The sequence below is a fragment of the Aythya fuligula genome, chromosome 3 (genome assembly GCF_009819795.1).
Source record: "Aythya fuligula isolate bAytFul2 chromosome 3, bAytFul2.pri, whole genome shotgun sequence".
In the NCBI taxonomy this organism is placed as follows: Eukaryota; Metazoa; Chordata; class Aves; order Anseriformes; family Anatidae; genus Aythya; species Aythya fuligula.
In genome coordinates this window covers 117,903,713-117,919,666 of record NC_045561.1, presented here as the reverse complement: position 1 = coordinate 117,919,666, position 15,954 = coordinate 117,903,713, and the positions used below count along the sequence as shown (strand labels likewise).

Below are 15,954 nucleotides of genomic sequence, written 5' to 3'. Positions count from 1 at the left end.
ATGGGGTGCAATGGGGTGCTATGGGGTGCAATGGGGAACAAGGGGGTGAAATAGGGTGTGATGGGGTGTGGTGGGGCACAATGGGGTGCAATAGGGAAGAGTGGGGTGCAATGGGGTGCAATAGGGTGCGATGGGGTGCAATGGGGTGTAGTGGGGCACAATTAGGTGCAATGGGGTGCAATGGGACACTGTGGGGTGTGAGGGGGTGCAATGGGGTGCTATAGGGTGCAATGAGGTGCTAAGGGGCACAATGGGGTGCTATGGGGTGTGATGGGGCGCAATAGGGTGTGATGGGTGGCAACTGGATGTGATGGGGCACAATGGGGTGCTATGGGGTGCAATGGGGCACAATGGAGCACAATAGGGTTCAATGGGATGCAGTGGGGTGTGATGGGGCACAATGGGGTTCAGTGGGGCACAATGGGGTGCAGGGGGGCACAATGGGGTGCAATAGGGCACAATGGGGTGCAATGGGGCACAATGGGGCACAGGCTCAAGGGTGCAGCTTGGGGTCGTGATGATCAAGGTTAAAAAATCCTCTTGATGCCCCGCATTGTCCCCCAAAAAACCACTTTGCCCCAAGTGACGCCTCCATCCCCGGAGCCGCAATGAAGATCGGGGTCAGGGGGGGCACCCTACAACCCCAGCCCGGGCACCCCCACCCCTGGTGGCGTTTTGGGACCCCTGGTGCCCACCCCCAGCACCCTGCTCACACCCGGAGAGGGTACCAGGGGGTACCAGGGGGTACCTGGGGGTGCCAGGGGGTGCCGGGGGGGGGTCTTGGGGTGCCAGGGGGGGTTTTGGGGCTCCCCGGACAGGGATATGTGCTCCCCCCCTCTTCTCCCACCCCCCTCCCCCAATTTTTTTCCCCTTTTTTTTCCCCGCCGCTTTCCACCGGGTCCCAGCGCCCTCTCCGCCTCTTCAAGTTTCACAGTTTGAGGAGTGCCGTTTTGCGACGTAAAAATAAAAATAACCCTTAATTTAAGTTAAAAATAAAATAATCCAGCCCCCCCACAACCCCCCCCCAACCACCACCACCTCCACCATCACCCTCCTGACCCCGCAGCCGCCCCGCGTCCTTTGGGGGGGGACCCCAAAGGGGGATGGGGGATTCGGAAAGGGGGGGTCCTTGGCCACGGGGACAAGAAGAGGGGTGCGTGGAGGGGGTTTGGGGGGGGGCTACACGGAGCTGCGGCGTTTCACCAGCCCCTGGAAGGCCGAGAGGCTGTGGAGGCCGGTGGAGACGGAGCTGATGGCCGAGCGCCGCGCGCCGCAGAAGCAGCGCTTGGAAGGGGTCTGGGGGCAACGGCCCGGCGAGGAACGGCTCTGCTGCTCCACGCATGTGTCCGAGGTGGACAAGTCCCGGGGGATGATCATGGGGATGGAGTACTGCAGCTTCTCCCGGCTCTTGTACCACAGGCACGAGCACATGGACTGGAAGTGGAGCACCTCGGCGTAGACGTTGCGCAGCCCTCCTCCTCCTCCTCCTCCTCCTCCTCCTCCTCCTAACCCCATGCCCACCGTGGATGCCGCTGGGGCACCCAAGGGGCTCGTTTCGGCTCCCTGCCTTCCTCCTCCTCCTCCTCCTCCTCCTCCTCCTCCTCCTTGGCCGGCCCGGCTGAGCAGGGCCCGGTGCTCGGCGTCCCTCTTCTCATCCTCGGCGTTCATGGTCATGAAGCGCAGCACCACCAGGTTGAGGAAGGCGCCGATGACCGTCAGCCCCGTCAGGATGTAGACGAAGCTGAAGGCCACGTACTGGGGCTGGTTCTGCAGCGCCTCGTCCTTCTGCAGGGCCACGTAGTCCCCGAAGCCGATGGTGGTGAGGGTGATGAAGCAGTAGTAGTAGGCGTGGAAGAAGCTCCAGCGCTCGTAGTAGGAGAAGGCGGCCGCCCCGATGCACAGGGTGCTGATGCAGGAGAAGAAGCCGATGGCGACCATGTTGGCCATGGAGACCTCGGCCCGCCTCATGCCCAGGCACTTCTTGGCGCGGTGCAGGAGGTAGCGGACGAAGGTGTTGATGCGTTCGCCCAGGCTCTGGAACATCACCAGGGTGAGGGGGATGCCCAGCAGGGCGTAGATCATGCAGAAAACCTTCCCTCCGTCCGTGCTGGGGGCCGCGTGGCCGTACCCTGAGGGGGAGAAGGCGCCGAGAGGGGTTTGGGGTGGTCGCGGCGCCTTGCACGGCCCCCCCTTCTGTGGTCACCCCTATGGGTGTGGGGTCTTGGGGGGGGCTCCTAAATGAAGGCCTGGTGTGGGGGGGTGGTGTTGGCACCGGGGTGTTGAGGGTGCCCTGTCCCAATGTGCAGCTCCTGGGGGAGCCTGAGCCGCAAGGGTTGGGTGGGGATGGGAAGGAGAAGGGGGAAAAATGGGAGATTTTAGGGAATGGAGAAGGGAGGGCGGATGGGTGACCTCTGTCACCCCATTCCTGCGTCCCTGCAGCCCTGTGTCTTTGCATCCCCATGTCCCTGCATCTGTGTCCCCATGTCCCTTTATCCCTGTATCCCCATGTCCCTTTATCCCTGTATCCCATGTCCCTTTATCCCCGTGTCCCCATGTCCCTTTATCCCTGTATCCCATGTCCCTTTATCCCTGTATCCCCATGTCCCTACATCCCCGTATCCTTATGTCCCTATATCCCTGTATCCCATGTCCCTATAACCCTGTATCCCATGTCCCTTTATCCCAGTGTCCCCATGTCCCTTTATCCCTGTATCCCATGTCCCTATAACCCTATGTCCCGTGTCCCTATAACCCTATGTCCCATGTCCCTACATCCCTGTGTCCCATGTCCCTTTATCCCTGTATCCCCATGTCCCTATATCCCTGTATCCCCATGTCCTTTTATCCCAGTATCCCCATGTCCCTGAATCCCTGCATCCCCATGTCCCTATATCCCTGTATCCCCACATCCCTTTATCCTTGTATCCCATGTCCCTATATCCCCATGTCCCTTTATCCCATGTCCCTATATCCCTGTGTCCCATGTCCCTTTATCCCTGTATCCCCATTTCCCTTTATCCCAGTATCCCCGTGTCCCTATATCCCTGTGTCCCCATGTCCCTACATCCCTGTACCCCATGTCCCTATGACCCTATGTCCCTATAACCCCATGTCCCATGCCCCTTTATCCCTCTGCCCCCAGGATCAGCCATCGGCCACCCGGGGGGCCCCCATCCCCTCCCCATCCCCCCCATCCCCGGGGGCAGCATCTGGCCGTGCCCTAATCTGCTGCCTGCGCAGGACGCACGCAGATGGGGCCGTGTGGGGAGGGAGGATTACGGCCCCGTAACACGGCCCGACAACGGCCAGCTGAGCCCGGGGGGGCCTGGGGGGGCTGGGAGCCGCCACGAGGGCAGCCACCCCTCTCCTTCTCCTCCTCCTCCTCCTCCTCCTCCTCCTCCTCCTCCTCCTCCTTCTCTTCCTTCTCCTTCTCCTCCTCCTTCTCCTTCTCCTTCTCCTTCTCCTTTCCCTTTCTTATTTCCCTTTCCCTTCCTCTTTCCCTTCCTTCCCCATTATTTTCCCTTTCCCTTTCCCTTTCCCTTTCCCTTTCCCTTTCCCTTTCCCTTTCCCTTTCCCTTTCCCTTCCCCTTCCCCTTCCCCTTTCCCTTTTCCTTCTCCTCTTCCTCCTCCTTCTCCTCCTTTCCCTTTTTTATTCCCTTTCCTTTTCTTATTCCTCTTTCCCTTCCTCTTTCCCTCCCTTCCCTATTATTTTCCTTTTCCTTTTCCTTTTCCTTTTCCTTTTCCTTTTCCTTTTCCTTTTCCTTTTCCTTTTCCTTTTCCTTTTCCTTTTCCTTTTCCTTTTCCTTTTCCTTTTCCTTTCCTTTTCCTTTTCCTTTCCCTTTCCCTTTCCCTTTTCCTTTCCCTTTTCCTTCTCCTTTCCCTTTCCCTTCCCCTTTCCCTTTTCCTTCTCCTCCTCCTCCTCCTTTCCCTTTCTTATTCCCTTTCCTTTTCTTATTCCTCGTTCCCTTCCTCTCTCCCTTCCTTCCCCATTATTTTCCTTTTCCTTTTCCTTCCCTTCTCCTTCTCCTTCCCCTTCCCCTTCCCCTTCTCCTTCTCCTTCCCCTTCCCCTTCCCCTTCCCCTTCTCCTTCCCCTTCCCCTTCCCCTTCCCCTTCCCCTTCCCCTTCCCCTTCCCCTTCCCCTTCCCCTTCCCCTTCCCCTTCCCCTTCCCCTTCCCCTTCCCCTCCCCATTACACCGCCCCACTCCCCAGTTATTCCAAGCCTCCAGAGTCCCATTCCCCATAAGAACAGGCCGTGTTCCCCTACAGGTGAAAAACATTTCAATATTATTAGGGCACGTGGAAAACATTAGGATATTCCCCTATACATGGAAAACATTTGGGTATTAAGGCACAAAATCGGGGACCCCCCCCCCCCCGGGCACCTCTCCCCCGGTGCCAGCAGCGTCCCCGGGTCCCCGTGGGCCATTTCTGAGCCAAAACTATCGGGGCCGGCTGGACTTGGGGACGATTTTGGGGACCACAACGCTGGATTTGAGGCAAATTGACCCTACAAAAAGCTTTGCCCCTCCTGGGGCCCAGCCCTGCCCTCCGGGGACCCCCCCAGCCCTGGGGGTCTGCGGTCCCCTTTCCTCCTGCACCCTGGGGGTTTCAGGTCCCCTTTTTTCCTGTGGGGGGGAGCTGGGGGACCCCAAATCCCACAGCTGCTCCTGGGAGACCCCAAATCCACCTTCTGCTCCTGGGGGACCCCAAATCCCTCGGCTGCTCCCGGGGATGGGGGCTGAGCGTGGTGCCCCCACCCGGGGACACCGCGGAGGGGACATCCCGTGGCAGGATGGAGCTGGGGGCGCAGCTGCCGGGTGCCTCAATTTTGGCCCCAAAACAGCCCAAATCTCCCCATTTCTCACAGCCGTAGGGCCGAGGGTGGGGTTTTAGGGTCCGAGCCTCCAGCGGTGCCCTGCAGGGACCCTCACCGAGCACCCTGCTGCCGTATGGGCTCCGGGGCCGTATTTAATATATTTAGCCCCATTTCCCCAGGGCTATATTTGGTATATTTAATATTTTTAGCCCCATTTCCCCAGAGCTATATTTAGCATATTCAGCCCCAATTCCCCAAGACTATATTTAGTATATTTAACCCCATTTCCCCAGGGCTATATTTAGGAAATTTAGCCCCATTTCCCCAGGACTGTATTTAGTATATTTAATATATTTACCCCCATTTCCCCAGGACTTATTTAGGAAATTTACCCCCATTTCCCCAGAGCTATATTTAGTATATTTAATATATTTAACCCCACTTCCTATATTTAGCATATTTAATATATTTAGTATATTTAGCCCCATTTCCCCGGGGCTATATTTAGGAAATTTACCCCAATTTCCCCAGAGCTATATTTAGTATATTTAATATATTTAGCCCCATTTCCCAAAGCTATATTTAGCATATTTAACCCCATATCCTGGGGCTATATTTACTATATTCAGCCCCATTTCCCCAGGACTATATTTAACATATTTAACCCCATTTTCCCAGGACTTATTTAGTAAATTTAACCCCATTTCCCCAGGACTATATTTAGCATATTCAGCCCCATTTCCCCAGGGCTATATTCAGTATATTTAATATTTTTAGCCCCATTTCCCCAAGACTATATTTAGAATATTTAGCCCCATTTCCCCAGGACTATATTTAGGAAATTTACCCCAATTTTCCCAGGGCTATATTTAGCATATTTGCCCCCATTTCCCCAGGCCTATATTTAGTAAATTTAACCCCATTTCCCCAGGACTATATTTAATATATTTAACCCCATTTCCCCAGGGCTATATTTAGGAAATTTACCCCAATTTACCCCAATTCACCCCCCCATTTTCATCCTTTATGGGACCCTGCAGATGCTGCCTGCCCCCCTGCCCTATTGGGGACCCCTTCCCAGTGACCCCATTACAGCAGGGGCCAAATCCTGCCCCCCAAAAAAAACCTTACAAAGGGGGCTCAGCACCTTTTCCCTGCTTCCACCCCCCCCCAAAAAAAAAAACATCCCCAGAGGGTGCCAAAACCCTGGCACGTCCCCAAGGCTCGCGGCTGCCTCGTGGCCTTTTTAGGGCCGCGGAGGAGCAGGTGTAGGGCTGGGACCTGGAGCACGGCCAGGGGATGAGCGGGCAGCGGGCCATGGGGCTGCAAAAAGGGGGGGGAACGGTGCGGGGATGGGGGGCTGCGGGGTGGGGGTGAAGGGGGTGAAGGGGGTTAATTATGGGGCTGAAGGGGGTGAGGTATGGGGTTGGGGGATAGGGCTGCTGGGGGTAAGGGGTAGGGGGCTGTATAGGGTAAGGTATGGGGCTGTATAGGGTAAGGTATGGGGTTGTAGGGGGTAAGGTATGGGGTTGCAGGGAGTGAGGGTAATGGGGTTGCAGGGAGCAAAGTTATGGGGCTGCAGGGGGCAAGGTATGGGGCTGTATAGGGTAAGGTATGGGGCTGAAAGGGGCAAGGGATATGGGGCTGCAGGGAGCAAAGTTATGGGGCTGCAAGGTGCAAGGGGTATGGGGCTGCAGGGAGCAGGGTTTGGGGCTGTAGGGAAATAGGATATGGGGCTGCAGGGAGCAAAGTTATAGGGCTGCAGGGTGCAAGGTATAGGGCTGCAGGGGGTAGGGTATGGGGCTGCAGGGAGCAAGGGGTATGGGGCTGTAGGGGCTAAGGTATGGGGTTGCAGGGAGCAAAGTTATGGGGCTGGGGGCTAGGGCTGCTGGGGGCAAGGGGTATGGGGCTGCAGGGAAATAGGATATGGGGCTGCAGGGAGCAAAGTTATAGGGCTGCAGGGAGCAAGGTTTTGGGGCTGCAGGGGGCAAAGTTGTGGGGCTGAAGGGGGCAGGGGTATGGGGCTGCAGGGAGCAGGATATGGGGCTGCAGGGAACAAAATTATGGGGCTGCAGGGAGAAAGTTATGGGGTTGCAGGAACCGAGGTATGGGGCTGCAGGGGGCAAGTTATGGGGCCCGGAGCAGCACCCCCCCTCCAGCACCCCCCAGCACCGAGCCCCTCGCTCCGTGACCCCAATCCCAGTGTGTCCCCTCTGTGTGTGTGCACAGGGGGGGGTCACAACCCCCCAGGAGCGCTCGCAGCCCCCCCACGGGTCCCCGTCCCCCCCCCTGCAGCCCTTTGTGCCCCCCCCGTGCCGCGGGCCCGATGCTGTCATGGAAAATCCCCGCACCGGCCAAGGGCCGTGTTTGCGCTGACCCAAAACTGGCAATTTTTCACTCAATTCTGGGGCTCCGCCAGGCCTGTTCCCGGTTTCCAACCCCCCCCCCCCCCAAGTTCTCCCGTTCTCCCCGCTATGGGGCTGGGTGCTGGTGGCCCCCCCAGAGGGAAGGGGTCTCCGGGGGGGGGATAAAAACCATGCTCTAGAACCTGGCACCGTGCTCCAGGGCACCATGCACTGGCACCCAGATTGTGCACCGGCACCCAGCTCTTTGCACGAGTGCACAGCACCCTGCACAAGCACCCAGCACCGTGCACAAGCACCCAGCACCATGCACCAGTGCCTAGGACCATGCACCAGCACCGTGCAGCAGCACCCAGCACCTTGCACAAGCACTCAGCACCGTGCACTAGTGCCTAGGACCATGCACAAGCACCCAGCACCGTGCACCAGTGCCCAGCACCATGCAGCAGTGCCCAGCACCATGCACAAGCACCCAGCACTTTGCACAAGCATCCAGCACCATGCACAAGCACCGAGCACCACGCACCAGTGCATATCACCATGCACCAGCACCATGCAGAAGCACCCAGCACCCTGCACAACCACCCAGGACCATGCACCAGCACCATGCACCAGCACCCATTACCGTGCACTGGTGCCCAAATTGTGCACCAGCACCATGCAGCAGTGCCCAGCACCGTGCACAAGCACCCGGCACTATGCAGCAGTGCCTAGCACCATGCACCTGCACACAGCACCATGCACAAGCACCATGCACCAGCACCAAACACTGTGCACCAGCACCGTGCACAAGCATCATGCAGCATCACCCAGCACTGTGCACAAGCACCCAGCACCATGCACCAGCACCCAGCACCGTGCACAAGCACCCAGCACCATGCACCAGTGCATAGCACCATGCACCTGCACTGTGCACAAGCACCATGCACCAGCACCGTGCAGCAGTGCATAGCACCATGCACCAGCACCGTGCACAAGCACCATGCACCAGCACCCAGCACTTTGCACAAGCACCCAGCACCATGCATCAATGCATAGCACCATGCATTTGCACCCAGCACCTTGCACCAGCACCCAGCACCGTGCACCAGTGCCCAGCACCGTGCACCAGCATCCAGCGCTCTGCACAAGCACAGAGCACCATGCACCAGTGCCTAGGACCATGCACCAGCACACAGCACCATGCACAAGCACTCAGCACTGTGCAGCAGCACCCAGCACCGTGCACAAGCACCCAGCACCATGCACCAGTGCATAGCACCATGCACCAGCACCGTGCACAAGCACCATGCACCTGCACCCAGCACCTTGCACCAGCACCCAGCACCGTACAGCAGTGCATAGCACCATGCACCAGCACCCAGCACCGTGCACAAGCACCCAACACCATGCACCAGCACCCAGCGCTCTGCACAAGCACCCAGCACCGTGCACCAGTGCACAGCACCATGCATTTGCAGCCAGCACCGTGCACAAACATCATGCACCAGCACCCAGCGCTCTGCAGAAGCACAGAGCACCATGCACCAGTGCCTAGCACCACGCACAAGCACCCAGCACCGTGCACCAGCACCGTGCACAAGCACTGTGCAGCAGCACCCAGTGCTCTGCACAAGCACCCAGCACCATGCACCAGCACCCAGCACCCAGCACCAGCACCCAGCACCCCCGCAGCCCCTCTGCTCTCCCCACCGGGAGCCCCCCGCCCCGTTGCATCCTCTCATCTCCCCCCTTCGCTAGCCCCACGCCGCCCCGGCCAGGCTTTCTCGCAGCCTGCCATAAATCCTGCACGCTGCGCTCGCTGCAGCCCGGGAGGCGGCTGATAAATGTTGAAGCCAGCCCATAAATCACACGCGGGGCGCAGCGGGCTCCGGATCGGGTCCGGCTTCCCAGCACCAGACCCGGCAGCACCCAAATTGCGCTTGGCAATAGGAAAAAAAAAAGACCAAAAAATCAAGAAATTAGGCCGCGGGTTGTTTTTTTTTTTTCGTTTTTTTTTTTTTTTTTTTTTTTTGTTTGTTTGTTTTTTTGTTTTTTCTACCCGGTGCTGGGCACCTTTGGCCCGGCACGGGTTGTTTGTGGCTGCGCTGAGCCAGCCGCTTGCAGGGTTTAATGAGGCATCCGCAGGGAGAGGAGTTAATTGCTCTTCTCTCTCCAGGACGGGGATGAGCAGGAAAAGGACAGGGTGGGAGCAAAACGGGGCTCTGGGGGGGGGCTCCAGGATGGGGAAAACCCCCCCAGGACAAAGCTCTGCCTCCTCCTGGTCAGCCTCAGCGCCAGGTTTTGGGTTTTGGCTGTGCGGGGTGCGGGCAGCTCCCCAAAAAGCCACCACAATGGGGACGGGTGGCGGCGGTGGCGCACGTGCCCTCAGTAGGCTTCAGAGTGAACACCCCGGGGGGGGTTTTGGGGTGTGGGGGGGCAGCTAGCGGCCCTAAAATGGAGCAGCAGGGTCCTTCCCCGCGGCACGTTCACTCTGAAGCCCACCGAGGGGCCGAGCGGGGGCTGAAGCGGCGATGAAAATAGCAGCAGGGCACGGAGAGGGGGGGGGGCGCAAAGCAAGGCCCTGGCCCCCAGCAGCCAGCGAGGGGGGGGGGAAACGCAGCCGAGGACGGGCAGCGAGGCCAAGGGCTTCTGGGGGGGGCAGCAGGGGGGGTGTCCGGGACAACCCAGCCCTGCCACCGTGTCCCCGTGTCCCCCCCGAGGTGCTGCAAAAGGGGCTGTGGGGTCCCCCCCCCGGGGTGGTGTGCGCGTTCCCGTGTCCTCGTCCTTGTCCTCAGCCTCTTTTTGTGCCCCCCCCCCGAACAAGGGGAGGTCCCAGCACCATCCCGCAGTTTGGGGCCATGGGGGGTTGGGGGGGGCCACCAGGAGACCCCCCCCCCCATGGGGCAGAATTAGGGACGGAGGGGACACGGGGACACCGCTGTCACCGCAGCCTTGCCCCACGCCGAGCCGTCCCGTGCCATAAACAACCCCAAAAAGGGGAGGGGGGGGGGGGGGGGGGGGGACAGTGACAGATGGTGGCACCGTGGCCAGCCTCCGCCACCTGCCCCGGCCCAAATGGCCGCAGCGAGGTGGTTTTGGGAGCAGGGGACACGTTTTGGGGCTGGTGACAGCCCCCCCCGGCACGTGGCAGGGACACGGGGTACCCGTCCCCGTGCGCACCCGGCTGCCACCAGCGCTGTCCCCATGGGTGCCACCACGGGGGGCTCATCTCTCACGGAACCCCCCCCCCCAGGGCAGCAGCACCCAACCCCGAGCACCCTTGGGTGCCCCCCCAGCTACCTCCCCAAAACCAGAGCCCCCCCACCGAGAGCGTCAGAGGGGACGGAGCCCCAGGGGGAGCTCGGGGACAGGGGGACGCGTGCTGGGGACAGGGCTGCCAGGGACCTTCAGAGCCTGGAGTTTTGGCTTTTTTCCCAGGAGAAGGGAAAAAAAAAACCAAAAAACACTAAAAAAGCACAAAAAGCAAGGAAAACTTCAGAGTGGGGCCCAATTTTTCTTCTTCTTTTTTTTTTTTTTTTCTTTTTGTTTTTAAAGCCTGCCCTGCGCCCCCGCGGGATCCGTCCCCGGCTTGGGGACAGGCACAAAGCCCCCCCCCGACCCCCTCCCGACCCCCCCACCCCTCTCACGTCAGACATAAGCCGCTTCCCCGAGCCGGCCCCAGCTGCTCCGCCGGCCCCCAGCCCATAATAACCCCCCCACATCAGCCCTGAAGCCCCCCAAGACCCCCCCCCAACCACAGACCCCCCCCATGGCACGCCGAGCTTTTAGGGGTCCGGGGATGGGGACGTTTTTGGGGCTGGGGGTTTATAGGGGTCCTGTGTCCCCCCCCAGCCCCCTGTCCCCCTCCCCTAAAAGAGGGGGGAGCCTCCAGCAGCATTTCCAAGGGGATTTTGGGGTCCTGGCACCCTGCACCCCCCGGGGGGGTCCTGAGCTGTACCCCCCCCCCCAGCAGCTCCCCCACATCCCTGTGTCCCCCCCCCCTCAGCAGGGAGGGAACCCTGTCCCCAGGAAACCTTCCTCCTCCTCCTCCTCCTCCTCATTGTGATGTGCCCCAGCAGGGACCCCCCCCAACCCTGCCGGACCCCAAAACCCCCCCCCAGGACCTCCCTGTAGGGCCTGGAAGTGGGGTCCCTGCCCCAAGACACTCAGCCCCCCCCCCCCCAAACACCCTGGGGATTTAAGAGGGGGTGGGAATGGGGGGGGGGGTGATTCCGGGCAGGGGATCCCCAAAATTGGGGGGCTCTGGGCTGCGGGGGTGGGCAGGGGGTGCGGGGGGGGGTGTTTTGGGGAGGGGGCTGTCTGGGGTCGGGTGGTTTGGGGAGGGGACCTTTGGGGTGGGCTTTTTGGGGAGGGTGCCCTTGGGGTGGGCTTTTTGGGGAGGGGACTTTTGGGGTGGGCTTTTTGGGGAGGGGTCCTTTGGGGCCGGGCCTTTTGGGGAGGGGTCCTTTGGGGTGAACGTTTTGGAGAAGGGGCCTTGGGGGTCGGGCTTTTCGGGGAGGGGTCCGTTGGAGCTGGGCCTTTTGGGGAAGGGGACTTTTGGGGTGAGCGTTTTGGAGAGGGTGCCGCTGGGGCCGGGCGTTTTGGAGAGGGGTCCTTTGGGGCCGGGCGTTTTTAGGGGGGGGACTTTTGGGGTCGGGCGTTTTTTGGGGAGGGGGTCTTTTGGGGTCGGGCGTTTTGGGGAGAGGTCTGGCAGGGTGGGCATTTTGGGGAGGGGTCCTTCGGGGTGAGCATTTTGGAGAGGGTGCCACTGGGGCCGTGCGTTTTGGAGAGGGGTCCTTTGGGGCCGGGCGTTTTGGAGAGGGGTCCTTTGGGGTCGGGCTTTTTGGGGAGGGCTCCGGCGGGGTCAGGCCTTTTTGGGGAGGGCTCCGGCGAGTCTGCACAGCTTCAGCAGCGAACCGGGCACCTCTCCCTAACACCCCAGGGCTGCGCGCAACGGGGGGACCCCCTCAGCATCTCCCTCATCCTCCGGGGGGGCGCACGGCGCAGCGGGGGGGGGGGGGGGGGACCCCTCATCCTCCGGGGGCGCATCCGCAGGGGTCGGGGGGGGGCCACGCCGTTACCTATGGTGGTGATGACGGTGATGGCGAAGTAGAAGGAGCCGGCGAATTTCCACTGCACGCCGGCCTTGTGCGGCTTGAGCTTGAGCACGACCCACTCGAGCTCGCGGAAGCCGGCGGCGCTCAGGTTGTACTTGCTCCGCAGCTCCTGGCTGCGCGCCTCCAGCCTCCGGCGCTCCTCCGTCTCCCCCTCGGACTCGAGGGCGTCGAAAACGGCGGCCCCCACCAGCAGGTAGGTGAAGGTGCACATGATGAGCGCCAGCGTGCGCACATTCTGCCGCTTCATGGTGCGCAGCGGGCGGCGGAGGAGGCGGCGGAGGCGGAGAGGGGGGGAGGCGGCGGCGGCGGCGGCGGCGGCGGGGCCGTCTGGGGCATGGCGGCGGCGGGGGGAGAGGTGGAGGAGCGGTGGGGTGCCGGTGGTGGTGGTACTGGTGGTGCTGGTGGTGCTGGTGGTGGTGGTGGAGGTGGTGGAGGTGGAGGAGGAGAGGGGAGGGGGCGGTGGAGGAGGGGGCGGGTGGGGGCGGAGCTGTCCTTCAGCACCAGCGCCCCCCCCGTCCCCGCACTGGGAATGGGGATTGGGAACTGGGGTTGGTGCTGGGAATGGGGGTGGTGGGAATGGTGCTGGGTAATGGGCGCTGGGCACTGGGTATGGCACCAGTACTGCCACTGGGCACCAAGCACTGGGTACTGGGAATGGTACTGGGAATGGCACCGGGCACTGGGAATGGTACTGGGCACTGGGCACTGGGCACTGGGAATGGCACCAGGACTGGGCCCTGGGCACTGGGACTGTCACCAGTACCACCACTGTGCACCAAGAACTGGGTACTGGGACTGGCACCGGGCACCAGGCACTGGGAATGGCACTGGGTACGGGGCACCAGGCACTGGGAATGGCACTGGGTACCAGGCACTGGGCACTGGGACCGGCACCAGGCACTGGGAATGGCACTGGCACCAGGAACCAGGCACTGGTGCCAAGCACCGTGCACTGGGAATGGCACTGGTACCAGCAATGGGCACTGGTTCCATCGCCAGTACCATCACCATCCACCAAGCACTGGGTACTGGGACTGGGCACCAGGCACTGGGAATGGCACCAGGACTGGGCACTGGGCACTGGGACTGTCACCAGTGCCATCACTGTGCACCAAGAACCGGGTACTGGGACTGGAACCGGGTACCAGGCACTGGGAATGGCACTGGGTACGGGGCACCAGGCACTGGGAATGGCACCAGGACTGGGCACTGGGCACTGGGACTGTCACCAGTACCACCACCGTGCACCAAGAACCGGGTACTGGGACTGGCACCGGGCACCAGGCACTGGGAATGGCACTGGGTACTGGGCACTGGGCACTGGGTACTGGGAATGGCACTGGGTACCTGGCACTGGGCACTGGGAATGGCACCAGCACTGGGCACCGGGTACTGGGAACGGCACCGACACTGGGCACTGGTCCCATAACCTTGCACCAAGCACTGGGGACTGGGAATGTCACTGGCACCAGCACCAGGCACTGGTACCATCACCAGTACCACCACCGTGCACCAAGCTTCGTGCACTGGGACTGGCACCAGCACCAGCACGGGGGCCCCAGCACCACGCAGCGAGCTGTACTGGTACCAGTGCTGGCACAGGGCTGGGAGCTGCCGTCCTGCTGAGCCTGGGGGCAGAACGGAGCCGTCTCAGGCTGCCCACGTGGCCCCGGGACACGCTTTGTCACCTGTTGACACCCGAAACGAGGAGGAACAATTGCGCTTTGCACGTGTGCTGGCACCTCAAGCAAGCTGCCAGCGGGCAGTGACACGCGGCACGACGCCTCCCAGCACATGGAGGGGGCAAATCCTGCCCCCCCCCCAAAAGAAATAAATCCTGCCCCCAAAAAATAAAAGATTGGAGGTATCCTGAAGGATCCCTGGGGGGCAGAGGGAGACCCTAAATGCCCAGAGCTCCTGGTGGCGCTGGGTTCATCTCTCCGGGCTCTGCGCATCCTTCCCCACCTCGGGCACCTCCTGGGCGAGGTGGCCCCGATCCTGGCTGGGGTGCTGGGGTGCTGTTGGGGTTCTGGGGTGCTCCTGGGGTGCTCCTGGGGTGTTGGGGTGCTCCTGGGGTGCTCCTGGGGTGCTCCTGCATCCCCGGCACCGGCTCTGCTTTGCGCCAGGCGGAGCGGCGAGGTGCGAGCAACCAGAGCACAACACAAGCTGTCGCTGGCAGCTGCTGCCTCGCCCACCAGCACGGCCCCGAAAAAAAGGCAGAGGAAACCTCTTTTGGGGAGAATCCCGCAAAATTTTTCCCCGCTGAACCCAGGACAGCAGCCCCAGGAGCATCCCCGGGGGCCCAGCTCCAGCAGCTCCAAGCCCCCTGCTTTATGTGGGGGAAGGAGCAGTGAGCGGGGATGGGTGTCCCCCCCCCGTTCCCAAATCCCGATCCCATATCCTGGCGGCCAGGTCACAGCATTTAGGGGCAGTTCCCGGGGTGGGGAACAGCTCAGGGTGGGCACCAGGGGTCCTCGGCAGCATGGGGGGACCCCAACCCTGCTCCTCTCCGGGGTCCTGGGTCACAGCGGAGGGCACCAAGAGGGGTCCAGGGGGGACAGAGACGGCCCTGCAGGGGGGACAAGCAGGGTGAGCATGGCTGATCCTGCATCCTTGCACCCTGCTCCTCCACCCCTGAACTCTTTTTCTCCATTTCTGCTCCTCCATCCCCAAATTCTTCTTCTCCATCCCTGCTCCTGCATCCTTGCACCCCGCTCCTCCACCCCTGAACACTTTTTCTCCACCCCTGCTCCTCCACCCCTGATTTTTTCTTCTCCATCCCTGCACCCTGCTCCTCCACCCCAAACTCCTCTCCATCCCTGCTCCTGCACCCCTATTTCTCCATCCCTACTCCCTTCTCCTCCATCCCCGACCTCTCCTCCTCCATCCCCGTCCCTCCATCCCCGTTCCTTCACCTCTTTACCCCCCTTTCTCCTCCTCACCCCCCCCCCCGTGGCCGTGACTCATGCCCTGCGCAGCACAAAACGTCTCCAACCCCGGCCACTTTTGCCTCTCAAAAACCCACAAATGCATCCGGGCTCGAGCGAGGCCATTTACTCCCTCCCCGCTGCCATCACGGCTGCCAAAAATAAAATCAAATAAAGGGAAAAAAAAAAAAAAAAAGAAAGCCAAAGCCCTCCTAAAAAGCAGGCTGCCTTCCGGAGTCAGTCCCCGGGGGGGGGATTTGATTTTGTCTCGGTAGAAATTTGCCTCCTCCTGCTGCTGCTCCAGGGGCTTGGGGTGTTTTGGGAAAGGGCTGGGGGAAAAATCCTGTCCTGATGGGGGTGGGAAAGGGTGGGGAGGGAGCAGGGAAAGGGCTTGGTCATGGGGGGGCTGCCTGGCACTGTGAATTTTGGGATGGGATGGGATGGGATAGGGATTTGGGATGGGATGGGGATGTGGGATTGGGATGGGGATGGGGATGGGTTGGGATGGGGATTTGGGATGGGGATGGGGATGGGATGGGGATTTGGGATGGGATGGGATGGGATGGGGATATGGGATGGGATGGGATGGGATGGGGATTTGGGATGGGGATGGGATGGGATGGGGATGGGGATGGGATGGGATGGGATGGGATGGGATGGGATGGGATGGGATGGGGTGGGATGGCAGGGTGCCCTACAGTCCCTGGGGACATGACACAAGTCTGGGGGGGGTCACAGCCACCCCCTC

The 15,954-nt window shown here is 61.0% G+C and overlaps 1 protein-coding gene across 1 annotated transcript; it reads right to left on the bottom strand.

The window, feature by feature from the left end:
* Positions 1 to 1,105: 1,105 nt before the first annotated feature.
* KCNK3 (potassium two pore domain channel subfamily K member 3) lies at positions 1,106 to 12,526 on the bottom strand. The gene is made up of 2 exons (XM_032185089.1): positions 12,244 to 12,526; positions 1,106 to 2,129 (listed from the first exon to the last, which is right to left on the bottom strand). The coding sequence occupies exons 1-2, from the start codon at positions 12,524 to 12,526 to the stop codon at positions 1,180 to 1,182; spliced, it is 1,233 nt and encodes a 410-aa protein (XP_032040980.1). The 3' UTR covers positions 1,106 to 1,179.
* Positions 12,527 to 15,954: the final 3,428 nt, after the last annotated feature.

What these genes read in the sequence shown, in the direction of transcription:
- KCNK3 (XM_032185089.1), bottom strand. Translation starts at nt 12,526, where the DNA reads ATGAAGCGGCAGAATGTGCGCACGCTGGCGCTCATCATGTGCACCTTC. An exon ending in CACCGTCATCACCACCATAG is followed by an intron (nt 2,130 to 12,243) that starts GTAACGGCGTGG and finishes TCTCCCCCTCAG; the next exon opens with GGTACGGCCACGCGGCCCCC.